The sequence below is a fragment of the Genypterus blacodes genome, unplaced genomic scaffold (assembly GCF_046128005.1).
Source record: "Genypterus blacodes isolate CSIRO-AG114 ecotype Tasmania unplaced genomic scaffold, CSIRO-AGI_Gbla_v1 ptg000156l_1, whole genome shotgun sequence".
Taxonomy (NCBI): Eukaryota; Metazoa; Chordata; class Actinopteri; order Ophidiiformes; family Ophidiidae; genus Genypterus; species Genypterus blacodes.
The window spans coordinates 1,495,421-1,521,506 of record NW_027466957.1 but is presented as its reverse complement, the minus strand read 5'-3'; the positions used below and the strand labels follow the sequence as shown (position 1 = coordinate 1,521,506).

Here is a 26,086-nt window from a genome sequence, read left to right as displayed (position 1 = left end):
AAAGGTAATAAAAAAAGTAGGTCAAATGTCTTCTGGTTTCCATGGATTCATTTACACTCGTTTAATTGACCACAATGCTTCAGGTTAGCCATTCAATTTTGTCCAGGCTTTGTAGCTTGTTGCTTTTGGACGGTTCCATTGATTCATAATCACTCATTCAGTAACCAACCAAAGTATAAAGACTCTGAGTCTCTACATCAATAAATGATACACTTAATTACCAGATGCCAAACATGTTATTTTCATTGCTGTTTTATCTCAACAGCACAAACTATTGCTCTTTGAATCCAAACACATGCCATCATTACATGGAAACAGAGTGAGCCTTCATACCTCCAACTGGCTCTTATTTCTCTCCTTTCCTCTGGGAACAATCCTCTGCCGTGTTATTAAAATCGCCAGCTCTGACATCTGACTTAATTGCTATACAGAAAAAGCCTTTGCTGCTTTGTTCTAAACTAGTTTATGCTTCAGGCTACATGTTCCAGCTTGAAAGGATCTTTGTCTGATTGCTGATTTCCACTCTGTTCATTTAGTAGTTAGTGTGACAAGGAACTGACACTACCATATATGTCCCATTATCTCCCTGCTCCACACACACACACACACACACACACACACACACACACACACACACACACACACACACACACACACACACACACACACACACACACACATCCCTGATTGGCTAAACCAGGTGTGTGTCATTCTAATCTGAGAAGAGTTACAATTAACTAAAAAGGAAGAGAATTGCTGTTTCTCAGAGTGTGAGTCAGGAGATTTATAGCAGAAAGCTTTTGAGTCCCTTCCTGTTGATGGATTGAGCTTCATATATTTGACACAATCCATATTTCAATCAAATAACCATATATCCCTATACATCTATTGTGCCTTTCATTTAATCATGTTTATGAAGGGAATTATGTTAGAGCTGTGCTATAAACTGGACTGAGGGTTTGCAGGGGGGGAGGATACAGTGGACAAACCATGCTGGCAACAAAGGCATGTGAGGGAAAGAAACTACTACAATGAACAGGATAACATTTGTTTCCCATCTAAGACAAAAACAGAGGGGAGAGAGAGAAAAGAACACTTTCAGCAGCTTTCAATAAATCCGCCAGAGAATAGAAATAACTTAGAAATAAGTTAAATAGCATCGACACTGTTCCTTTTATCACCTCACCCTGCCCACAGTGGAGTCCTACATCATAGGGGGAAGTGTTTTCACTGGGCTGTCAGCAGAGACTCTACTGGGATAAAAGAGGTTTAATGAAAAACACTCAACTCAATAATAATAATAATAACTCAATAAACCAAAACAAAGAAAACAAAATAACAATTATTGTTACATTTTACATCAGATTATTATATCCCAACTTCAAATTTTGAACTATATATTATCAATTTGTGTTTATTTTTGGAAATCATTATTGTGGTGTGGAATAAAGCAGGAAAACGTTCAAGTGTGTCATGTGACCCCAAACAAGAACAACGCAGAGACATGAGATATTTAGTAACAGCTACAGTCATTTATACTCAACTCAGCTTCTCTGTGGATATTGTGACTTGTCAAGTGCAGGTGTAACAAGTAGTAAAGTAAAGAATGCATTACATTCAGGTGTGTCAGTATCAGTCCTGGTATTGTACGTGCAGATTCCCTAACTGGTGTATGTGTCACCGGTGTATGTGTGAACAGACTGAAGCCAACATGAGTGGTATGCATTACAAATGTTTGGTATTATGAGCCACGATGTCTTCAGAATTGTAGTCTATTGTTGCAGCTATTGGTGCAATCATCGATGTACTCTTCAGACAGAAAAGCAAAATCTCATATAAGGAGGTGTTTTTCTGTCTAAAGCAGATGTGTGCATGGTAAAGCAGCAGACAAATGACATGTAAGATAACATGAGTAACACCAGTAAATACAGTTTAAATTTTTCTAACTTACAAAACGAAATATTAACAGATTTAAACATTGAAAAATAAAATTGATTTAGTCCCATAATGATCATTCGTACCAACTGTATGTATTTATTATGACATATGCGAATACTTATCAATTTTGAACTCGTCTATAATTAATAATTAATATTCCATTTGGCATTCGGCTCATTCATGGAGACCAGTTTACCATGAGTGATCCTATACTGACATCTGCTGGCTATGAAGAGAATTACAACCAAGTCGTCGGCATTATTATAGCATGACGCTAACTTTTGACCTGCTGTCCCCCGTTGGAGAGGGCGGCGAGTATTTGAGTAAGTTGACCAAATGGCGATTGCTGAGAGAAATGCGGTCATAAATATGGCGCATTATATCGTGAGGATTTAATTACGACATGTTGTTCTTTAGACAGGCGTTCACTAGCTTACTTAGCTGAAGCAGCGCTGGCAAAACAGCTAACTTAGCTAGCTAAACAAGCCACCAAAACATTGAAATGCACTGTAGCTCGCTATTTCCAAACAAACATGTCTTTAGGTTTATATCCCGGTAACACCGTCTACTATGTTAACACCACCAAACCAAACAGGCATTTTTGTATTTGACTAGAGTGTGTGGGTGTGTGCAGTTAAGTTATATTCTAAGACGGTGAATGTAGCGGACAGAACGCAGCTACAAGCTACATCAGCTGATCGACCAGCTACATCAGCAGCTCATCGCCACTGTCAGCACCGCGGTGAATACCCGGTGATGGATTCAGTTGGGAAACCCTCGACTGCACAACTGGTGGTTCTAGCCACCAGTTCGGCCCTGACTGCGGTATTCTATTCCATTTACAAGGGCAGAGCTACAACACTCTCCAGATTAAAGGTCAGACACACCTTTATTTTGTATTTGTTACAGATAGGACTCACTTTGATACGCTTGTTCACTGTTTCGTTGCTGTTTCTCCCCAGGATGCCAAAAGAGTGTCCATCGATGCAAATCTGGAGACAATCTTGTCTGAAACACCTGGGAGATGTGTCCCTTACGCTGTGATAGAAGGTGTGTAGTTGCTGTTTTTGTCTGTATTAATGTTAATACTGTTTGACTGTTTGGTTGTGACGCTTATCCATTTCATAGTTCAACCTTGCGTCTTGCTTTTGGCCCGCTGCAGGTGTGGTGAAGTCGGTAAAGGAACACCTCAACAGCCATTTTGTGGACGACTGCAAAGGTGTCATTGAGAGACTGACCCTCAAGGAGAAGAAGATGGTGTGGAATCGCACCACCCATCTCTGGTAAGGATGAAGAAGAACAAAGCGATTGTGTTGAGATTGCGAATAAGATCATTTATGTCTTTTAATCCATCTTTTCTTGTTTATTGTACAGGAATGACACAGAGAAAGTCATTCACCAGCGCACCAACACAGTTCCGTTTTCCCTGATGTCCCACGCTGAAGACATTACAGCCACCGTACGCGTGATTCGTCCCCTAGATGCTGCTGAGTTGGACCTGGAGACCATCTACGAGAACTTCCACCCCACGGTCCAGTCGCTGTCCAATGTCATCAGCCACTTTATCAGCGGGGAGCGACCCAAGGGCATCCACGAGACGGAGGAGATGCTGCGGCTGGGCGAGAGCGTCACGGGGGTGGGAGAGCTGGTCCTGGACAACAGCCTGGTGAAGCTCCAACCCCCCAAGCAGGGTTACCGCTACTTCCTCAGTCGGCTGGACTACGAGTCTCTGCTGAGGAAGCAGGAGAGTGGCGTCCGACTGTGGAGGATTCTAACCGTGGTCTTCGGCGTGGCCGCTTGCTCCATGCTCCTCTTCATCCTGTGGAAGCGCTACATCCACCACAGGGAGCGCAAGAAGGAGAAGAGCGTCCTGGCCGAGTTCAAGGAGCAACAGAAGAAGCGCATGCGTGATCTCAAAGTGGAGGAGAGCAGCGTGTCTCCCAACACCTGTACTGTCTGCCTGAGCCGGGAGCGCTCCTGCGTCTTCCTCGACTGCGGCCATGTCTGCGCCTGCGCCCAGTGCCACCGGGCCCTGCCAGAGCCAAAGAAATGCCCCATCTGCAGGGCCACCATAGCCAGGGTGGTCCCCCTTTACAACAGCTAGTGTGGAACGGGAATACAATCATGTTTGTCAGATTCTCTAGCTGCACATTCAATCAATGTCAGGATGTAATGAGTCCTGAATGAGACGCACGATAAATCTCTGAATTATTTGAAATGAAGGAAATCTGGTCCTTGTGTTTGGCGCAGGGGAGGGAGGGAGGGAGGAAAGGTGAAGGTTGCATGCTGAAATGTTCCATGTTAGAGTGTGAAGAACATGGTGGGAGGATAATTGTACAAGCCTCTGTCAAGCTGTTCCATTGTCCTGGATAGAGAGAGAGAGAGAGAGAGAGCTGACCCTGTCCTGTTGGTTTTGTGATTTTCTTTTCTTCCCTCCTGGCTGCTTGCTAATAAAGAAATGTGGAGCAGGTGTTCAGACTCTGCGGGTCCCCAGACGTTCATTTGCACCAGACAGAACAGAAGTGTCAACAAAGGTAAAAATCCGGCTCAGTGCCAGGCTGGAAACATTGCAGTCACCTAGGGTGCAACAGTGAATGTGGCTAATTGTTGGTGACCATTTAATGAAACGTGGTTACGGCACAAATACTATATAGGCTAATTTCTCTGAAAGTGAAGGAAATCTGATTTTTTTTTAAGGAATAAAACGCCTTGAGAAAAGCAGTAAAGAGTCGTTTTCAATTATTCAGCAGAGCAGAGCTGCCAGGAGAGGGAGATGTTTGCCTTTGGAGACCATCTGAGGAGAGAAAGGAGAGGAGAGGAGACTTTGTGATTGGTCTCCTCATGTTGGAGAGTAAACAACTTGACAAATGCATTACCAGACTTTGAACTGTTCAAACTCAATTTTTGGTGATAAAATGAAAACGTCCCCAAACATCCTGACAAGACATTCAATCTTCAGTTGCTCTCCCGTATTATCCATCGATCAATGGTCTCCTCCCACTCATTCTGTTGCAGGGTCACAGGGGTCTGGAGCCCATCTGGCCGACTGAGAGGCTGTGTACGCCCACAAAAGGTCACCGGCCAATCACAGGGGTCGACACAGATATTGGACCGGATGATTTAGGACTTTGGGGATGATTCACAGACGTAGAGAGAAAAACGTGTAAACAAACATGGAAGTGGATGTTCTTATCGTCAATCATGTTCTTATAATGAAACTATTTAGCACAGATATAGAGGCACAGTTGTAAGTACAGGCTACATGTTCATGACCCTGACCTTAACCAAAACAATAAACCATGAATATGCAGAATTTGCTCACTTACTGGAATGTTCCGCCTTGTATTGCCTACGGACGGTTAGGCTTCTCGGCTCAGAACCAAAATAAAGTGGTGCCGAGCTCCCAATGCACCATTTATCGAGAGGGAATGACTCGGTTTTAAGGAATTGTTTTCTTGAAACAGTTTGCAAATTATTCTTTAAATTAATAGAAAAAAAACATTTGGACTATATTTCTGTACAATGACGTGTAAGGCATTTAAGGTCAGCAACAACATGTCAAACACAGTTCCCACACACACTGAACAGCTGGGGGGTGTTTTTTGACCCTGTGGCATCATGGGAAATGTAGTTCTCGATCAGGACTCAGCTAAAGTTAGATTGTGTTGTGACAGAGTGTAACACCTCACTGACATTTAGAGGAGAGTTTGATACAACCAGTCAGGGAGGAGCGTTCGATAACAAAACACTGACATTTTTGCTCAATCAAGGAGAGGAGACATTAGACAAGAAAACCAGAGAATTTAAAAAAATGTATGTTGATCAACCCCCAGAAATCCTCAGCATTACATCACCATGTGTAACGCTGTTTGTGGCCTGTAGATCAGAAATACTCACAACAACAATATAATGAAATATATAAAAAATAAGGCATATTTATTCAATTTATGAATGCTTGGCTCTTTATCAAATACATCTGATATGTTGATGAACAGAGAAACATCACAACTCCCACTTCCTCGCTGTGTTCCAGCCACAGTCATTATTCAATGTGTGTGGGTGTATTTTCTTTATTTTTAGGGAACCGGTGAAGTATAAAAGTTTTCTTTCATTAATGCACATTTGCCCGCATGAAAAGTTTAATAATAAATCAAGCACATTTTTAATTCAATGCTTTTGGAGAGCAAGGACAGAGACGGTTAGATTCAATTTAAGGAGCGCAGGGATGCATTTGTGGGATCGGAGGAGGACGACTGGAGGCAATTTGGAAGAAAGACAATGCCATTTGTACATTCAAATGATCTATCATTATGCAAACAATGCCATTTGATCATCTGATATTACGCCATTAAGCCCTCAGATGTTTTATGTATCACTACATGGAGACCTCTGCATTGACATTCATACTGGCTGGGCAAAGTCCAGGAGTGCACTGAGCAATGGGTCTTTGTATGAACCTCTGCTAAATGTCAGAAGTACAATGTCGCCAAGCTGGAGGACTATTATGTACTAAAGGCACTGAAAGTCACATCGCTACTTTAAGAGGCGAAGAACTGAACCCCCCCCCCCCTGAGCTCCAAGTGCAGCCACACAACGCTGCATTCTTACCGCTACTTTTCCCTTTGGAACATTCGATCATTTCTACAGAGCATCACTCAAGCCGTTTATATGTACGATTAACTTTAAGTAGCGTCGGACATTTCTGATCCATGGTCAAACATTTGTTGTTCACAGACTCTAACCAGGATCAATCAGAGTAGAGAGGAGGTTTTACCCTAACACTGCTTTTTAATACAGTTTGACAAGAAATCAATGATCTCACTTGAGAAATCGATGCTTACTCCAGCTGTTTTTCACACATTAGCCAGATACACCGCTGCTTCTCATTGTGCCACAAACATGAAAGCGACAGCTCTGCCCGGCCTTAACCCAACACCATGGTAACCTATGAGCTCCAATCAGTCCTGCAGTGCTTTTAGCAACAGTAGCCATCACTGTACTGTAAGAGTGGCTGGACCATCAAAGACATTCTCCCTATTATCCCCCCACTTGGGAGTTTTGAATTTCAATGCCACATGAGGACTATGCAAGAACTGCATGCTAAGAGCTACACACAAGCTTAATGACGGAGGCGAGATGTTTACCCTGCTGCATTTGCTCTAGAATGTCAGCATTTGCAATTGTAAAGAGAGTTCCACCCAGGAGCATTTGAATGTTGGATTCAAATCTTCAGGAATCAGATTTCACCTGCTCCCTCGTCTGAGGTTACCGCTCACGTCACCGCTGTTTTTGTTTTCTCAAACAAGGAGTATAGCAGACATTCTGACAGGAAATTCAATTAGGCAAATGATTCCTCGTATCTGAATCTGAAATTAGATCATTGTGTAATTTGGAGACTTGTGTAATGACTGAGGTCAAAGCTTGAACATCCTTTTTACTCATAGAAGAGAGCTGTCAGCGTAGATGTCAGGCAGCGGAGAGGATTGATCTCCACAGATGGGAAGCAGGTCATTTGGTGCCATGCAGTACGCAGAGGATGGAAGGACTGTGTGTGTAGATTGTGTCATTTACAGATATATGCAGTTTCTTTCTTACAAGAACAAACCTTGCCAAGGCTGAACATATGGCTCTTATATGCCATAACACCCTTGATCATGAATATATGTCCCTAGAATTTAGAAGATGCTCATTTTTCTGTTATTTCTTGTTCATAATCTGAGGATGACCTCTCCAGAAATTGTCTTGAAATTTAAAAAGCTTTGAACAGGCAAAAACAAACAGAAGCTAAATCATAATTTCCTCTAAAAAGAAATTAATATCATCTAGTTTGGTTGTTTTTTTGATGTTCCTTTAATTTTTTTTTAAATTACCACAAAATTGTTGTCATTAGTTTTGTCATTAGGTGAACAAATGTGCTTTGAAAGCTGTTCCATCATCCCTTGGGACTGTTTGGCTAAAAATAATGCTGCAAAAATGAAGAGTGACGAGACGATGAAACGATTGTCTTTTTTGTTGTTGCTAGTACTTGTAGTTGAATTGAATTCCAGAACTACACTTTGCATTGTGGTATTACTTTTGATTCAGTTCTTCGGTACTTAGGTATTTTCCACCACCATACTGTATATGTGACAAGATTAGAGATTCTTGACAGTCATTGAAGATCTCTGTTGCCTGGCGACCAAGGCAGCTCCTCAGAGAGCTCTCCAACACTGAAGACTAAGGAACATATGGACTTGTATCTGAGAAGACTGTGATAAATAAATGTGTTTGTAAACAGAAATTAGTCGACGTGGATTTTCTTTGTTTGTAAATAAGAAACTCTCAACAAGTGTTTGACTGTATAAACTTAATTGACTGTTTATGTAGGGTCAGGGGTCATTCTCCGGGGGATGTCAATATTCATTGTACATTGTCAATCTTACATGGTTAGAATAATGTGAACGGACCCATGAAAAAGTAAACAAAACAGCAAAAAGGAAAGGAAAGGAATAAATAACTAAGGCGTCTTTGAGGAACACTTGATAAATAATACATTGACAAGGAACACTTCAGACTAAAAGCAATATAAAATGCGCATTCAGATCACTTTCCTTGCAGCTGTGAAAGCACATTTTGCAGCGATAGACACCAATAGTTGCCATGGGAACTGCTAATCATCCTATTAACTCTTGTACCCCAAAGTTCTGAGAAGGTTCTTCTAAAGTAGCGAAGGACCTGCCTCAAGACTAGATTTGTGCCGGACTGTGCCAACACTCCCAATTGTTCTCTGTGCTCTATATGTGCAGCAGTGTGATAAAGTGGTTTGGGTTCAATTAGACATTACATTACGATCATTTGGCAGACGCTTTTATCCAAAGCGACTTACATTACCACCCTTCGCAGAAGGGGGAGCAATTGAGGGTTCGGTGCCTTGCTCAGGGGCACCTCAGCAGGGGCTCGAACCGGCTACCCTCCGGTTCCCAAGCGGAAGCACTACCCACTGAGCCACTGCCATCATACCACTGTTCTGCTGTGGAGGGAATTCAAAAGGCTGTAGTATAAGAGAATCTTTATGGAACACACACAGACAGAAGTAATTGTGTGAATGATTGAAGATATTATTGTTCCTTTATTCTTACCTATTTTTTCTTAGTTTGAATCATTTAACCATGTAAGCTGAATATGTGCCATGCTTGAAGTGTTAGTGGAAGAGCACATTATGACATTTAACGTTTAAGTAGGTGCCTCTTAGTCTTAGAACGCCATTTAGAAGACCTTGGACCATTTAGAACTGCCTTGGCAATCACCCAGAACACCATAGCAACCACCCCAGCCACCACCCAGAATGTCACACCAACCGTCAAGGACCACTGTAACAACCACTCTACAGGATACACCATGGCAGCCACTCAAGTAACAATACAGAACACCAAAGCAACCAGCTTATCACCCAGAACACCACAGCAGCAAGTCCTGCTCAAGTCAACCCGCACAGTTTGAATTTCTTATCAGAGAAATTAAGCTTGTCTCAGTAGTTGTATCATTCTCAGCACAGTGTAATATTAGAGTGACCTTCTGTTTAAAATGAAATATTGTTTACCATCATTTATACTCGCACAGCCCTGTTGTTATAGCAATGAAAGGCAGCAAACCCTGTTGTCTGTCTGCTTTGATAGATGTATTTGTATATCACCATAGCAACCCTAAACTGAGGAGGCAACACTTAATAACAATGAGGAGATATCTACCTGAGGCTTTGGAATTATATCAGTTCAAAAGCAAATGTCATGAACTATAACTGAGATAATAGTAGTTGAGCCAACATACCAATGTCTCATGCAGTAGATAGTACCCTATCAACAGCTCAATAAAAACACCATTTGGGCATAAATTGGCACGGTGCATTCAAACACACTGTACACAATGCCTCAATACTGCTGAATAGATTACAAGAGAATATAAATCCATGGAAACATCACCCTCATCACATCTTCATTGTAAGTGTCGGTGTTCTTCAGCACACTGTACATGGTCAGGGTGCGTTTGATCTCTGAAGCAGGGTGGAAGGTGATCGTCGCACGGCGCCACATTAATGAGCCATCAGTGACGTAGACCAGGGTCCTTATCCCGTCTCACCCCCTCTTCACATCTCTCGCACATGTCTCACCCTCTCATGTTTAACAATGTACTTGGTATGACGCTCGGCTGCTGTCGTGTCATCTTAATTACCACATGGCTCTTTATTATGACTCCTTGTGTTGGTGTTGTACTTGTGTGTGTCGTGCATCTCAGCGAGCAAACCTGTCTTGTACAGGAAAGAGTCTGTCATCAAGGAGGTCATATATTTGTTTGAGATTTTAATGATCAGGGTGTGGAAATATTTTATTACATGCACCTGCAGAGCTGCTCATAGCATAGACATTTAGAAAGACACAACAGAAGCTTGAAACAGCCTCGAAACAGTCAACAATCATTTTTTAAAGGCACACACAGCAAGTCTAAAAGTACTACACTATACCAACTGACCCAGTACATAAAAATACAATTCCCCACTACAGTTTCACTGTTGTCACTGCAATTACAGCACAAAAATATTACTATAGGACATCTAGTATTACTCAGCTGGGTGAAGAACATAATACTGCACTTACTGGCTCCAACCATTAAACACCGTAACACAAAAAGCGCCTGTGTTCATGCGGGAGGATTTAGGCGACTGTAGCCTGAGCGGAAAATAAAATACCTGAGTGAAACAGAAGGAAGGAAAAGAACAGGAGAGAGAAAACGAGAGAGAAAGAAATGGGAACGGAGAACAAAAGAAGCATTACATTTCTGCCAAAATACAGCCACATAATACTCATACTTGAAACCATGGTTAGGCACTTGCGGTTAAATGAGCTGTGAGCATGGCAGGACTACATCAAGGTCCTCTCATCTCTGATTCACACAGCAGGACTGTTGATTGCTGCCCATATGTTCCTCAAGGCTAGTTCACACACACACACACACACACACACACAACTGAAAACCACAGCTAATGTGTGACCAAAAGCTCTAAAATCAGACACTCAGAGAAAAAATAAAACATAAATAGGAAATGAATAGTAAATAACATGCTGGTGGGATATACGATATATTCACAGCTTCCCACCCGAGCCACATATTTATATATTCAGTCAACCAAACACGTATCGTGCGTTTTCTTTAAGTTTTTTGCATATTTCCTGTCGCGGCCATCGGAATGCAAAATGGCAAGAATTACTAACTGCAATTCTCAAAGGCTTTCAAACAGACTTTTTTTTTTTTTTTTTCTTTGTCGGGGTAAAATAAATACGACACGTAACATCTTTTCTTAGAACAGGAAATTATTGTAACGGAACAGTTTTGCAGCATTCTCTTTGTAATACCGATACGATGACGACGATAGCTTTTCTCAGAGGTCAACAGTCCAGCATGCTACTTTTACTTCAAACACGTGACATACCTCACCTTTTAAACTCAAACCTCGTTTGAATCCCAAGTAGATCCCATGCTGAGAGGAACCCGGCTACAGTTTATGGCACCAGTAAGGTAATAGCTTGCACAAAGCGCCTCTGAAGTGCCTGTGATATGTTTGGAGGAGGAGGAGCACACAAAAAGACACGAAAGGTTCACAACTGCAACAGCAACGATCAGACTCCAGTGGACATACAGCTGAACGGAGAATAGTACAGCCTCAGTTAGCATAGTATCACATGGGATGATGTACTTTCAGATGTCTGTGTTGTCAGCTGGGGTCTCAGACAGTGTTTGGGTTGTAACAGAGCATGTTCAGCTGTAGGTTTTCGTCCCAGTGTCTGAGGATGATGAAGAGCTGGTTGGCAGCAGCCTTGATGGAAGCTAAATCCCGGCCCTCTGGGATGCCCTGGGCGTTCAACCACATGCTTGCTTTGGCGGCTAACAGCTCCCATTCGATGAAGTAGCTAGCGGAGCTGTGCTCCAGCCAGGCCAGAGCCACAGCTGTGGCCCACACCATGCTCTCCGGATCGAGCATCCTGTTTCCCGCAGAGCCGGGCAACGCTGCTTCCATACCGCCCAACACAGATCCCACCCCACTGTCCACCTGGGAGCTTAAGCATAGAGGAGACTCGGCGGCGGCAGACGGACTGCCCACCGAGGCGGGTCCAGCATCTGTCTGGGTGCCCCTGAGCAGCTGAGAAGGGCTGGGGCTGCTTTGGGTTTGCTCTGCGGGTTGCCGGTGTGTGTCAGGTTCACACGTTGATGTGTGTCCATCATCGGCACTCTCAGAGCGGCGGCTGCTGCCTGAGTGTGACAGGTGACCCAGACTTGTGCGGTGGCTGGTGAAGGGGGAGGTCCACTTCAGCTTGTCCATTGGCACGTTGATGGCATCGCACAGAGCTGTGTCGAGGGGAAATGCACCACAAGCCAACTGCAATAAGACCTGAAGAAAGAAACAGTTCATAGTGTGAGAGTACATGGTGTTTGGTCTCTGCACATTCCAAAACCAATGAAGCAAAGCGAGAGGAATGAGATGCAACAAAGGTCAGTATAAATCAGGGTTGCCCTCCCCTCACACGTGTTCCATAATGGGGTCAGATATAAAATGCCCTCAGAGCCATTTCTCTCATTAGCTAAATCAAATGATGATGACATAGTATATGAAATATATTTATGTGGTTTCAGTATTCCCTATAATGAATCCACAACACCAGGCACTCATGGATCTGTTACCCACCAGAGGAATGTAGTCTTTGCTTTCGTTCTCGCTCTCTCCCATTGAATCACCAGACTTGCTGTGTGATCGACACATGAAGCCTTTGGCAGCCCGAGAAAGGAGTCGAGTCCTGGTGAGCGCCAGTCTTGCAGGAGAGAGGGAGAGACAAAGGTAAATGGCAGCAAAGACTTCTTGGATTCACAAAACTAACTGTTGTTTCATGTTATGATGATGGAATATCTCATTATTGTCAGATAATATAATTCCATTAAATGACAAAGGCTTTCTATAAGGTTGTTTTTCCTTATTTGATATTGTATAATTGTCCGAACGAAGGTTAAAAATATATGGTTGAACTTCAACAGAACTCCCACACAGTCGATGACTCAGTGTTCCAGAGCGACTCGATTAATTCTCTCAGGTGTCTTTCTTTGCTCATGTCACATATAGGAAAGCGGCTCCAGCACATTTATTCTGACAGACATGCTCTCGTGTCCCACCTGGCAGAAAAAAGGCTCTCCACTGACTTCTGCGATTGGTCAGAGGTCACAGAGGGGCTCCTTTGGGAAACTTTGGAGACAGCCAGAGAAAGAGAGGAACAGAAATACAAAGAGAATGAGAGGCAGTAGCATTTTTCCAGTTGTCAACATGACTCACACAGCGAACAATAACACCAGCTGAGCTGTAACAGTGACAGTAGAGGAGATACTGAATCTAGTCGAACCCTATTTGTCAGAGTGAATCCCGCTGTGTGACATTGTGTAGTGTGTGTCGTGTGTGTGTGTGCATGGTCCTTAAATGCTTTCATTCGAGGATCGCCTCGCCAAATTAGCTGAAACAGTTGCACTCACTGATAAGAGTCCATGTGCTCAGGAAGAGTTCGTACCGTCTCAAGGTAAAAATGCTTTACACAGGGTACAATGCATTAAAACAACATTTAAAGGACAATAAGAACAAAAAAGCTACATTTTAAAATGAGTAAAACACGATCAAAAGAAAATATAAAATGACGTACAATGACAGCTTGAGAACCACAGCTTCTAGACAGAGAAAAATTGTGTTGACTGCTCTCGTCGCTTTACAACAGCAGGGGCTAAAATGTTAACAACCTCTCGTTTCACAGTTGAAGCAGTACAGGGATGCCCGGGGACAGCTTATCTGGAGGCTTTCTGTAAAGGGCAAATTGATGAGATGCGGCAGATTCCCTTACTGGTTGACAGATAGCACTCACCCTCTGTAAAGCTACATCTCTCCCAGCCGGAGGAAGAGGGGGTGCTGCATGGAGATAAGCCTTCCTCACCATCTAAGACAAAGATAAAATACTTACATTGATCGGATGGAATTGCACAATATTGCGTGACAATGTGTGTGTACCCACTGTGAATCTCTGACATAGCCGGCAGTGTTAAGCAGATGTTTGATGTTTGCTCGTCACCGCTCCTGCTGTTGCTATGCCACCGCTGAAATCCAATTTTAAATGTTGTGCTCCTTTGCTGTGGTCGGAGCTTTTTTAATGTTAAACACACAGCTCTCGGTGCGGCTGATGCCAGTGACAGCATCGTTTCAAAGATAGAGAAGAGTAGATCTACGTAGCTCTTCCTCCTTTCAAGTATCTAATTTAAATGCCCCTTAGCAAAGAGTATTTCCTCTTCGCTCCATGTACTCTGTCAAGGTACTCATGTACTCTGTTAATTTCCTCATCAAGGAAATCTAACTCTCTTCTAGTTGAAATTATCTCAAGTCATGTCAAATGTGTACCTCTAGTCCTAGAGTTTATGTGATTTGCAGCACATCACTTCTTACTGTGGGGCAGCAGAACATCTATAGCTTCCTCTGACATGCAGCCAGACTGGGAGCGACCCAGTCCGATGGAGTAACCTCGGTGCTTCCTGCTGCCTGAGCGAGAGCTGGAATGTGAGCCCCTCTTCAGACCTTCACCTGACAACGTTCAATGATATAACAAAGGGCACATGAAGGAACAGGTTGGTCCAGCACTGAATCACAATTTAGAATCAAAATCCATTATAAGTTTCTATGGTAAACTGGTGTGCATGAGTGCGGTTGACTTTATCACAGGAGAGCCATATGACTTACCTGGGTTTGTGTATTCAATACATGTCTGCAGATACTCATTAGTGTCCAGATCGATGGGTATAAATGCTGTGTATTTGCTCAGTATATTGCAGGCCTTGCTGGTGTGAATAGCATAGAGTTGATACTTCCTTCCAGAGCCTGTAAAATGATAACACAAATCATAAATAATGTCTAAATAATAAAGGGTTACTTGGATTTTAATTTATACCCCACTCTAACATGGAGCTCACCGTGCTCAATCTCACACTCCTGATCTGCCATGTGCTCAAAGTCGTGAAGGATGGAGCGTCCGGCCAGGTGATGGAAGGTTTCATTCCACAGCTCTTCGTGAACCTTTTCCTCACGTTCCCTGCCGTTCAGGTAGGGCTCGATGTCGAAGACCACCTCCCAATCCACCGCTTTCCCGCACAGCAGTCCAGACACCACAGCCTTGCAGTGGCCTTTGTGTTGGCTGCCAGCCCACAGTCCTAAGTTATGGCTCTCCTGTGGGGTTTCTGCTTGACATAACTGGTGGCCGTAACCATCTGAAATATCACAGGAGCGACACGTGACTCGTGATGGGAATTTTGATTTCATTAAATGTATGACTTGAATTAAATGTATGAGTTTTCATCGCCTTTGGTTGGATTTGTGATTTGAGCTTTATGTGGTGCTTTGTTAAACAATCTCCTGCTCAGTGATCAAAGCTTTCTATCTGAACACAAGTGCTGCCTCTTTTATGTTTTTCATTCATCTCCTTACCAATTTTCCTTTGAATTCCTAAACATAGAAACACATTTCCTGTTTTCTTTGAGAACCACCTCTGTGCAGTACAAAATTGTATTTTTTTTGTATCTTTCCATAACAATGGTGTTGCTTCTAGCCTCACCCATGTCCCCGCTGCTGCCCACGGACGGGCTGTCAGTGGAGGATCTCGACCCCTCCTCCCCTGCAGTTTTATAAGATGCGTGTTGTACGTTGCTGCCGGGTAGAGGGTTAGTCTGAGGCTGTGGAGGAAAATCAGGCTCTGAGTCAGCCTCTTGCTGCAGGGGCCCCTCCTGCTGAGGAGCAGATCTGTGGCAGCTGGCAGGGCGCCCCCTGGAGGATGTGGCACACAGGCTTGCCAGCTGAGGCTGAATACAACAGAGAGGAGAATGGACCCATTACTTCAAATACCCTGGCACTGGGCCTGCTTGTTGACATCAACCAGTTTTAAGCTATTTATGGAACCTCTTGTGCTAAAATGTATGTAGGCCATTTCATCATGCTTATCCAAGCTCATATTTGATGAGTTAGTGATGAGTCATTCACATTTGTACTAACCACAGCCCTCATTTACAGCAACATCAACAGAGGGACTTTCAATGGTTATATTCTTAATCTCAATTGCCTTTGTCGTTGAAGTCACAGTTTTCCAATAATCAGTGTTTACATAATTAGGAATATATAGATTAATAAAGGTAATTTGTAGCTTACAATCGATCCTCAGGTGAATTTACAAACAGAGGCCATAATTTCTTCACTGCCTGGTGAATTGGATTTGATTATTCTGAGGCGGCCCCTGACCAACATTCTACCCAATTAATTGTCATTAGTATATTTAGTGCCTTATTACTGAGGAGAGAGCATTCCTCTTTTGTTCTCCTGATTATACTTCCGTCCACACAAGGGTCAGAGACGGCTGTTTCCACAGTCTGAATACAAAAGTAATTGCAACACGTAAACATGAATATGACAATTATATTATGTTGCAGGCTTAACATCTGTGTACAACAAATCAAATGCAATGAGTGAGAAATAACCTACGTATTTCTTGCGTTTCATAACCTGCTAATAGTCACAATCACATGAATTCCGTCAAAGTGTGGACCCAAACCTGGTAGTCGTTCCTCCACTGCCCCTCGTGTTCAGGGCTCATCTGGCCTAACAGCTCCTGAACTTTGACTCTCCTCAGAGGATTCTTGGTCACCACAGAGGTGGGGTCACTGGGAGTGTAGACCTTCTTTGTTGGGTTGTAGTCCACTATCTGGTTAGTGCTGTACGCACGCCTTCTCGGTGATGTCTTTCTATCAAGTCCTTCAGTTGTATTCAAAGACACAGAGACATTCTGAGCACAAATATACTCTGAAGCACCCAAATATAGATTGCAACTGTTTTAACTTTTCAGACATCTGTGACATTATCTTGGGAAAAGATTCCTACCCATGTTGTCTTGTTCTGTGTAGACAGCACCACCGTCTATCATGGAGTCCTGATAGGAGTCATACAGAGCTCCAGAGATTGTTTCCCTGTTGAATCCCTGGCTGTCCACACCCATCTTCACCGGGTCCTCTTCTTGAGAATGGTAGAACACTGAGCTGGCTGATTCCATGGAGCGCATCATGCTGTATCGCCTCCTCTTATCCTGTTGAGCGATACATCTCGGCCAATTAATTCACTGAATAAAGTGTAGTCCTATACATCTCCTCGTGATACATTTCCTCTAACTGTGCTGACTTAATTGTGAACTAGAATTGTGCATCATCAACAAAGAAAATTGCCATGTGTATTGTCATTTGCCCTGCACTCACAGATTTAGGGTTGGAATGGTAACGCATGGTGTCACAAACCACACAATAACCAACCAGGCTGTCCCCTGGAAACAGAAAGGTGTTTCCCACAGGGGAAAGCAGCACTTCCTTAGTCTCAGGAAAGAGCCATTCAATGGAAATGTCACTGAGCACTGGAGCCATAGTTATCTTCAGGGACTTTATCATCTGTGGAAATAAACAAATTGGGTGTAAAATACGTGTCTTGAGCCGTTACTATGGAAAATAAGGTTCTTATTGAAAGTGGTCTATGACACATCATGTCCTAATTGGTATCACTGGCAGGCACCCAATGCTTTGCAACCATCGCATAATTACATAATAATGGCAAAAACTACCTTGGGCTGCAGCCTCTCTCCATCTGTCAGGAACTCTGCTGTCCCTTTGGAAACAGTAGCAAGTCCCTGCACCAGCCTCCTGCAAGCATTCTGTCCTATGCCAAATGTAAAACATCTGCACAGACAGATTAATCACTGCAGCTCTGCAGACAGATCCCGAGGTACATGAGCAAAGAGATCTCAATCATTGTTTCACTGCAGAACTGTATCTTGTGACATACTAATTAAAGGCTAATCAAATTTGTCAAAGCCGAATGAAAAAGAAGCACAGATGTTGGAAATGACCGTCCATGCTGCGAACCTAAGAGACACCTGGAGCTTCCCCTGGGACGTTAGCTGGGGCAATATTTTTATATTATCATTCCACTCTTGGCTGAGAGATGGGATTGCCATTTCATTCCACCAGAAATGGCCCCTTACAAATGAATGAAAGCAAGGAGTGGGGAGAAAAGGAAATGTGACCTTTTATATGCTTACAAATCTAACACAGATCTTCGCAAACAGAGATTCCTTGTTATTTGATCTTATCTCTGACTGGGTGTGACGAGTTGTACACACTATGTGATAATGGCCCGGGAAGTGATGAATGAGTTGGCCAAACTCTGTGTACCTAATGTAGTCATCAGGGGCCAGGCAGCTATTAAAACGCAGGAGACAAAAAGTCATTTATTTCCGGAATGGCTCAGGAGAGGACTCGCTGTGTGAGATGTGAATAGCAAAATAAAACAATGTCCCTGTATACTGCAGCTCTGTTTTGCCATTGGTGCACGGCTAGAGTTGGAATCCAAAGGGGAGCAGTTCTATGAATGTATTAGAGAGACACAGAGACACACCGAGAATGCTACTCTGAAGAACAATCTGATATACTGCATAACCAACAATGATAACCACATATGGTGCAGATTTCCTTGTTCAATTTTGACAGGATTAGAGGTCAATAACCAGGTGTTAGATTCAGATATGATGAGCTTTGCATGTATTAATTGGACGATAACTTAATTATCATTTGCTTTGATGCAATTGATCTGATCCTGTGTGGTTGTGCAGTTATTGCTTCAGTGGCTTTGAACACACTCAAATTACTCTCAAAAACATCCACATCAATTTGAGGGATGTATGATAATGCATGTGGGTATGAATCACATTCCCATTCTGTAAGTGCTTTAGAACCTATACAGAATCAGCTCTTAATGTAAATGTCCAACAGTATTAATGTGCTAACAGTAATACTTGCCTGATGTGTCTTGCGTGGCTGCGCACCAGCTGGATAACCTTGCCCGTGTTGCTCACGGCTCCGTCGGTGAGCAGGAAGAGCAGCCGCGGGTGACCACTGAACATCGGCTGCCTCATGATCCAGTTGAGCGGTCCCAAGATGTTGGTTCCCCCCATGTCGGCTCTGATCTTCTTGATATACTCACAAGCCAGGCCCAAGGCTTCCTGGACCATGGAGAAAATATATAGTGAGATTTATTGAGTTTATGTAAATCCACTGAGCCAGCGATGGATGGAGGCGTAAGGCGTTCATGTGTTGCTATGGTGCTGCATGTCTTTCTCCAGCTGATATACCTCCTCATAATTCTGGCTGGTTGTGAATAGGGTTTTAAATGTGGAGCCAAAGCCTATGATGTTGAAAAGGCAGCCAGGTACGAGGCTCTTCAGAATCACCACCATGGCGTCCTGAGAAAAAAAGAGTGTGGATTAAATCAATGACTAGGAAATGCAACAGAGCATAGATGCTGAAAACACAGAAAAAGGCAAAGAGCTCGTATGCGTTAGATGTTCATATTGGCAGGCTCATATTAGCCTTCAGCTCAGACTCTATATGACGCATATACAAACAAAGCCTGTAGGAGTCTAAAGCATGTGTAAAAGTCAACCAGGCCATTACATGGTTTGGTGCACAACAAGCCGCCCAGACAGACTACTAATTTACAATCACATTAAAAATTCAACCCAGGGTGATTTAAATTCAGATCTAATCTACTGGCATTGCAGAAGCTTCATGTGATGCCTGATAAAACCTGGAGCACTTCAGAACATGTGTGGTGAATATTGAGCAATGTATCCAATCATTAGTTTACATGGACTTTACACGGTTGGCACACACACACACAGATTACAAGAGCAGCCTTTTTTCGACCGTTATATTTTGATCTATTTGGTGTGAAGTAAAGTGCATTGAGACGAGCGTGCACCTTCACACGGTTGATGTTAACCCCGCTCATGCTGCCACTGCGGTCAATGAGGAAGATGAACTCGCCATGCACCTTCCTCAGGTCAGAGCTGATTGACTTGAGATCAGGGCAAAAATTCAACATGACCACAGGGTTGTGGAGGATGTCCTTATGGAGGCGCTTGTGGATGACATCTACCTATACAGTGGAATGCAGACAACACAATCAGAGTGTGACAGATTGGCGTTGTGGTTGATTGGTCACATAATAAGTGGACACAGCGTCACAAGCAACCAGCTCAATAGACAGAGCACATCCATTAGTTGATGTGTGCACAAAATTCAGGGCGAAATGTGACAAGCCTTTGGAGGGTTTCCATAGAAACATTGTCTTTCTTTTCGATCGCACGTCATTTTATGGCTAAGCGCTCTCTTTCTCCTGCCTGTTTTGGTCACTTAAAAACCCAATCACAGCTGACGCGTGGACGGACAGATATGTCAGTCTAAAGTGTATAAACAGCTCTTCCACAAGACATACAGCAAATTAATCCTTAAGAGAAATAAATGCAATGTTTATTCAGTAGCTATCAAAATGACAGAGTGTTGTCATTACAGTATACAGCGATATTGTGCGTTGTGTTAAGACAGGGACTATGTCTTGAAAGAGGACACTGTGGATGCAATTTGAACATGAAGTGCAATCTGGCTCAATCCAATGCAATAACACTGAAATGTATATAAACTTTGTTAAAGTTCATACTGTTTGTGCTCGATAGGCTGTAATTTCTGTTCTTGTTGCACTGCATGTTATAACACAAAAAACACTTAAGTGCTTCGATACAGCAGCACAACCTTCATATAGAGTTTGTTGTTATTGCAACTAGACTTCATGATATCACATACACTCAAATGGTGTCATTACGATATTGTTGCTCCCTTGGGTTTCACTCTGAGCTGTTCATGACACACTCACTTTCCTGTCATTACTGGAGTCCTTCTTTGTTGCCTTGATGAAATCGCTGCGGCCATGCAGGTACTCATCATACTCCTCCTGTGTCATGTCCCCGTTCTCAATCAGTGCATGTGGCAGATGAGGCTCTAGAAAGTGAGACATTCCATCAATGTGATATGAGAAATAGAAACATTCTAACACAATAACAGTGGAGGAATTCTATAAAACCTGGGGACTGTTTTGGACTGTGAAAATGGTCTGCAGTTATGCAATCTCTGCGTCCTTAGTCAGTTTTCACACACAACCATTGCTTTGTGATCATGCTGGCTAGTACACCTTTCATTTGTGATCTGCAGTGCACACTGCCTTTGCAGACAAGCAGGTCACCCCCCCCCCCCCCCCCCCCCCCACCCCCCCCCCACGCCCCCTCCACCCCAACTCAATTGTGCAGCATTATTGGCCGCAGGTCTGTTTGTGGACAAAGCCTTCATAAGAGGCCTTATTGTACGAGCAAGGCCGGGCTCATTCTTGCCTCTGGAAGACAACTAGCCCACACATACTGTTGGTCAAGGCGATATTGAGGGACAGAGAAAAGCAGAGCAAAATAACCTGTTCCTGCTCACCCACACACTCTGCAAGCATGTCAGTCATTAATAACCGGTGGACAGTTTGCTGCTATGGACACACACACACACACACAGTGTGACACTGATGCGATTATACGCTTACATGAAACTATGGCGAAATAGAGGCCTATGTTTTTTCTGATAACTGAAGTATTGTACTTTGAGTGAGAGTTGAAACTGCAGACCTACCGCTGGGGTAGATGAGGATTTGGACAGGACAGTCATAAGTGTACTTATCAGCCAGCGTGATGACCACGCTGGTGGCAGAACGGGCCAGAGGGTCTGCATCAGCTCGGATGGCATGAGAGGGGCTCTCTACACCTGCACACAGCAACCACCAAAGTAGATCAAATAACCACAGGCTCCATTAGTACAACCAGTACTAAAAGTAATAAAAAAAGAAATGCAATTTCAGAGCCCATACTTCAAATATTTAAAGAAGGGTCTAATATATTAATGTCTTCACGTTCAGCTGCAGCTAAGGCTCACAAGAACAATCTAACAAAGCGGCAAATATGGGTGTACAATTTCAATGCTACCTCACATATCAGGTTTAGTATGACCTATTACTGAGAAGGTTGAGCAGAGAATTGAGCTTGATTTCACTGATACACTCACCCATTCACAAACACACAAAACACTGCCACTCTCACTCTTAGCATTTCACCACTTGACATAGCACAATCACTTCTTACTTATGAAAGCAGCTTTACAATGAGAGCTTACAGAAGGGCCACCACAGGGGAGCTCATAATAGGAGAGCATACCAAGTAGAGGTATTTCACATTCTTAGAGAACTGTACTCACTGTGCTGTTCCATACATGTCAAGAGGAACTACACTCATAGAATCAATATCCCTGCAAATGTTTATTGCCAGAACAGCCAGAATAACCAGTTTATTCTCTGACCTGCAAGCAGGTAAGGGGCCCGAATCTCCAGCTGGAAGTTGAACTCGTAGTCCATGGAGTTAATGGTCTCTTCCTCCAGCAGTGAGGCCAAACACAGCTGAGCAGAGTTGGGCATTTGATCATGAGGACTTGAGGCGGAGGCATGCCTGTCCCTCCTTAAAATGCCAGAACACAACACAATCAAATGGAGCTCTCAGCTTGAACAACAAATGTTTAAATATGTAACATGGCGCATAGGGCTGGACATGTGGAACAGTGTTTTCTTACGCTCTGGGGAAGTTTGGCGATAGGCCCTGCTCCTCATTGATGGTCCTCTGCACCCGAGGCGTGCAAACTGCTGGGGAGGAGACCCTGATACCCCCACTGGGAAGGGTGCACAGCTCAGAGGAGGTACTGACTAGAATGTGGACCGTCTCCATTGGGGGAATGACCCCAAGGTTAACCACTAACACAGTCGTCTCCAAATCCTCATCCATCACTATGTGCCCTGTAACACCAGACTAGATTAGTCAAAAATTAAATTAAAACATTTACAGGCAGATGTCACAAGGATAACAGTATAACAGCTCTAAGTCTCTAAGTGTCAACAACCCTTTCATTCAGTGAAGACCTTTCCAACCTCTCCTGATTGTTCAATCTCAGCCCTGAACTCCCAAATCCTACGAGAACAGAAGGTCTTCTGTTCAATGCTCAGAGCATTAGATTGAAGAGTAAAGCAGGCTTGTCTCTAAGGTAGTCTTTTACATTACGTTATCCAAAGCGATTTACATTACATTACCACCCTTCGCAGAGGGGGCAGCAATTGAGGGTTCGGTGCCTTGCTCAGGGGCACCTCGGCAAGGACTCGAACCGGCGACCCTCCGGTTCACAAGCAGAAGCTCCACCCACTGAGCTACTGCCTCAATTCACACTCAATTCAATTCTTCAGAGCCCTCCCCTAAGCCCTCCCGTTCCTCCACTCAATCCTATTTCTACACAAACACTTTCACACAAAGGTATTTCTAGTTCTTTGTTGCAGTAAATTTCACTGCAATGTCATCATGTCATATTCCATTGTGTCTTATATATACACTTCTTTTTAAAAACAAAACAAAAAGTAACCCACTATTCCTCCTAGAGGGTAACATTACTTCAGTGTATCTACATAATTGCATACACTATATTCAGATGCATAAACAGAAGAAAGAAAGAAGACAGAAGAAACTTTATTAATCCCCCAAGGGGAAATTATTGGTAATGGTACATTTTTCACATGGATATCTTGGTGAAAGATGTGCACTTACCGCTGCAGCCCTGGGGGGCTCCATTGGATGTGTTGCAACAATCCAAATAACAGTCATCGATTTTTGCCTTGTCTTTGATTTGCAGTGTTATAATTTGGCTGGATATCATCGCCTCAAACCCCACAACAATGGAATTTTCCTCCAGTGGAAAAATGAAGATTCCTAAATAACAGGTAAACGTCAATGAGACAAGACAAGAGGATATAAGGGCACGAGCCACAATTCAGACAAGCAGCAACAACTCATATTTACTCACTATTGATGATATTTAGCACAATACTAAAAGAATGTTAAGCAAAGGTTTTTTCGGTGAGTTTTGGAACAAAGCATGGGTCATACATTGTACCCAGTGAAAATGTGAATTGATCTGCTACAGCATACTCACCCTCGATTGCGTGGTCTTCAATATTTTCAAATGTCATAGAAGCTGTCATGGCCAAAGTATAACCTCTGACACAGGAAGTGATGTCACAGACACTAAGGGGTAGAGCGCTCCGATTCTCCTTGTTAATGAGTCCAGGCATGGTGCTGGTTTTACAACTCTGGTTCGTCGCATTATGTCAAGAGAAGTTCAGAGAATAACATTGTCAGATAATTATACTGTATCCCACATACCTCTGTAAAAAAGCCTTCTTTCCCGGGTTCCTTTTTTTCAACCATTCTTATCTATTTGTTATGCAACAATAACATCAAACACACAACAGGGTCTCATTACATAAACTAGATGAGGCGGCCACCCAGATGTCTATTCAATTCATCACGTTCTGCATCCATGCTAGCCTCAGTCATATTCTCCTAGGGACATAATTAAAGCCTAAAGAGTCTTAGGTTGGGTGACAATGGTGCTTAGGACTTGTGTAGCTTGGTTTAACCTTATTCATACATACAGGAACGATAATCATAAGAGTATAAGACTGATCATACATAACATCATTGAAATAGTCAGTCGAAAACATTCAGATACATCAATAATTCTCAGGTTGATTTTGTAAGATACACAATAAAATTAGCTGCTGCTGCTGGGCTGTTTCATTCTAAATGTCATTTCATCCACAAGTAATCTTGGTTATATGCTGTCAAGGGTCTGCCTCTGCCGCTACACCAGAGCCCTGGCACAGGCTTGATAGGAAGGGTTATGACGAAAGCAATTTCCATAGAGACAGTGCTGCCTGCTTGCCTGCAGACTAACCAATAATGTCTCCAAAGTGTGCTATTATTGATGAAACCATGGGTGTCTGTGACCAAAATAGGTGATTGGCTGCTAATATGAGCCCGCAAAGATGTAGAAACCTCACATTATCTATTATTATTACGGTGCAGAAGAGGTTTTTGAGAATGAAGTATCTACTGTCAAATGTGATCGGTCAAACAGCCAGACTGGGGTTTTGGGCACCACATGGTTATTTATAGTGAGAAAAGGTCACGCAAATGCAATTTAACGCTACTTTGCTCTCTGTCTCAACAGTGCCATCAAGTGTCCAGTGACCCACAGACTGAGAGACCGAAAACCACATACAGCATACGTCCCTTTGTTCCTCTATCGAAACAATTTTCCATTTTAAGTAAATAAAGGCTGTTTAATTAGGGGTTTTGCTGTCAAAAGCACAACTCAAGCACAGTTACTGAAGCCTGACAAATACAAATGATTGTAAACTTGCAATTATTTGATTGAAATCAATTCTGCATAAGTAATTCACAACCGGTATAAGGCTTTTAAAAACAACTCCGTTTTACGTAAGCTGGTGGTTCCGTTTTTACAAGGCTGCCTTTTTCATTTCACTATTTCTGCTTGGATTAATTAGTGTTAAAAAGTGACAATCCCATGGTGTCCCTCGCCTCGTTGATTCAGCCACTCGAGTCATTACATGTCCTTTGGGCTTTGCTAAAGACCACCAAGCCATCAACTAAACGTTTTCTGTCAGCATTGCAATACTCTGTTCTTGTTAGTGTCGGTGAGCAGTGGGTGCAACCACCTGTTGAAACACAGTCTGTATCATCAGCCTGAATTTCTGTTTCTTCTTTCTATAAATCAGGATGTATCACTGGCAGTTTTTCATTAGCTTTCTGACCTTCTCCTTCTTAAAAACACACCAATGATGTAGTGTAAATATGCATCACTCACTAGGTTATGCAGAGATACACTGCAGCATGAAAAGAGATCATTACTATCATTACAGTGTCTGCTTCATTATCTTACCTTTCATTTGAGTCAAAGGGGTCTGCAGTGAGGATGTCTGTCTCTTTCAGAAGTCCACTTATGATAGCAATCCTTCTCCTCCTCTCCGACCTCTCTCGTCTCCCTTTTTTTGTTCTCTCTCTCTGTGGCGTAGAGAGAATAGGGGTGCTGCCACAGGTGGCACAAGCAACAGATGCAACAGATGCAACAGCCACAGCACCAGAAAGGGTTACAGCACAGAGAAAAGGATGGAAGGCAGGTGCTGCAGCAGCAGTTCAATCAAGCACAGCAACATGTGGTTATAAACACTCTCCTTTATTTCGCTTCTTCCCCCACT

At 43.1% G+C, this 26,086-nt stretch overlaps 2 protein-coding genes across 2 annotated transcripts; one reads left to right on the top strand and one right to left on the bottom strand.

The window, feature by feature from the left end:
- Positions 1-2,192: 2,192 nt before the first annotated feature.
- mul1 (mitochondrial E3 ubiquitin protein ligase 1) lies at positions 2,193-4,416 on the top strand. The gene is made up of 4 exons (XM_076167038.1): positions 2,193-2,814; positions 2,901-2,988; positions 3,101-3,221; positions 3,313-4,416. The coding sequence occupies exons 1-4, from the start codon at positions 2,695-2,697 to the stop codon at positions 4,040-4,042; spliced, it is 1,059 nt and encodes a 352-aa protein (XP_076023153.1). The 5' UTR covers positions 2,193-2,694; the 3' UTR covers positions 4,043-4,416.
- Positions 4,417-4,957: 541 nt separating this feature from the next.
- On the bottom strand, positions 4,958-24,112 carry vwa5b1 (von Willebrand factor A domain containing 5B1). Its single transcript, XM_076167037.1, has 22 exons — positions 23,959-24,112; positions 23,574-23,735; positions 22,558-22,777; positions 22,291-22,445; positions 21,571-21,702; positions 20,777-20,901; positions 19,826-20,002; positions 19,197-19,307; positions 18,865-19,067; positions 17,631-17,745; positions 17,275-17,460; positions 16,907-17,108; positions 16,581-16,780; positions 15,594-15,837; positions 14,956-15,249; positions 14,726-14,863; positions 14,435-14,569; positions 13,863-13,934; positions 13,132-13,201; positions 12,653-12,776; positions 11,407-12,358; positions 4,958-5,064 (listed from the first exon to the last, which is right to left on the bottom strand). The coding sequence occupies exons 1-21, from the start codon at positions 24,095-24,097 to the stop codon at positions 11,696-11,698; spliced, it is 3,867 nt and encodes a 1,288-aa protein (XP_076023152.1). The 5' UTR covers positions 24,098-24,112; the 3' UTR covers positions 4,958-5,064; positions 11,407-11,695.
- Positions 24,113-26,086: the final 1,974 nt, after the last annotated feature.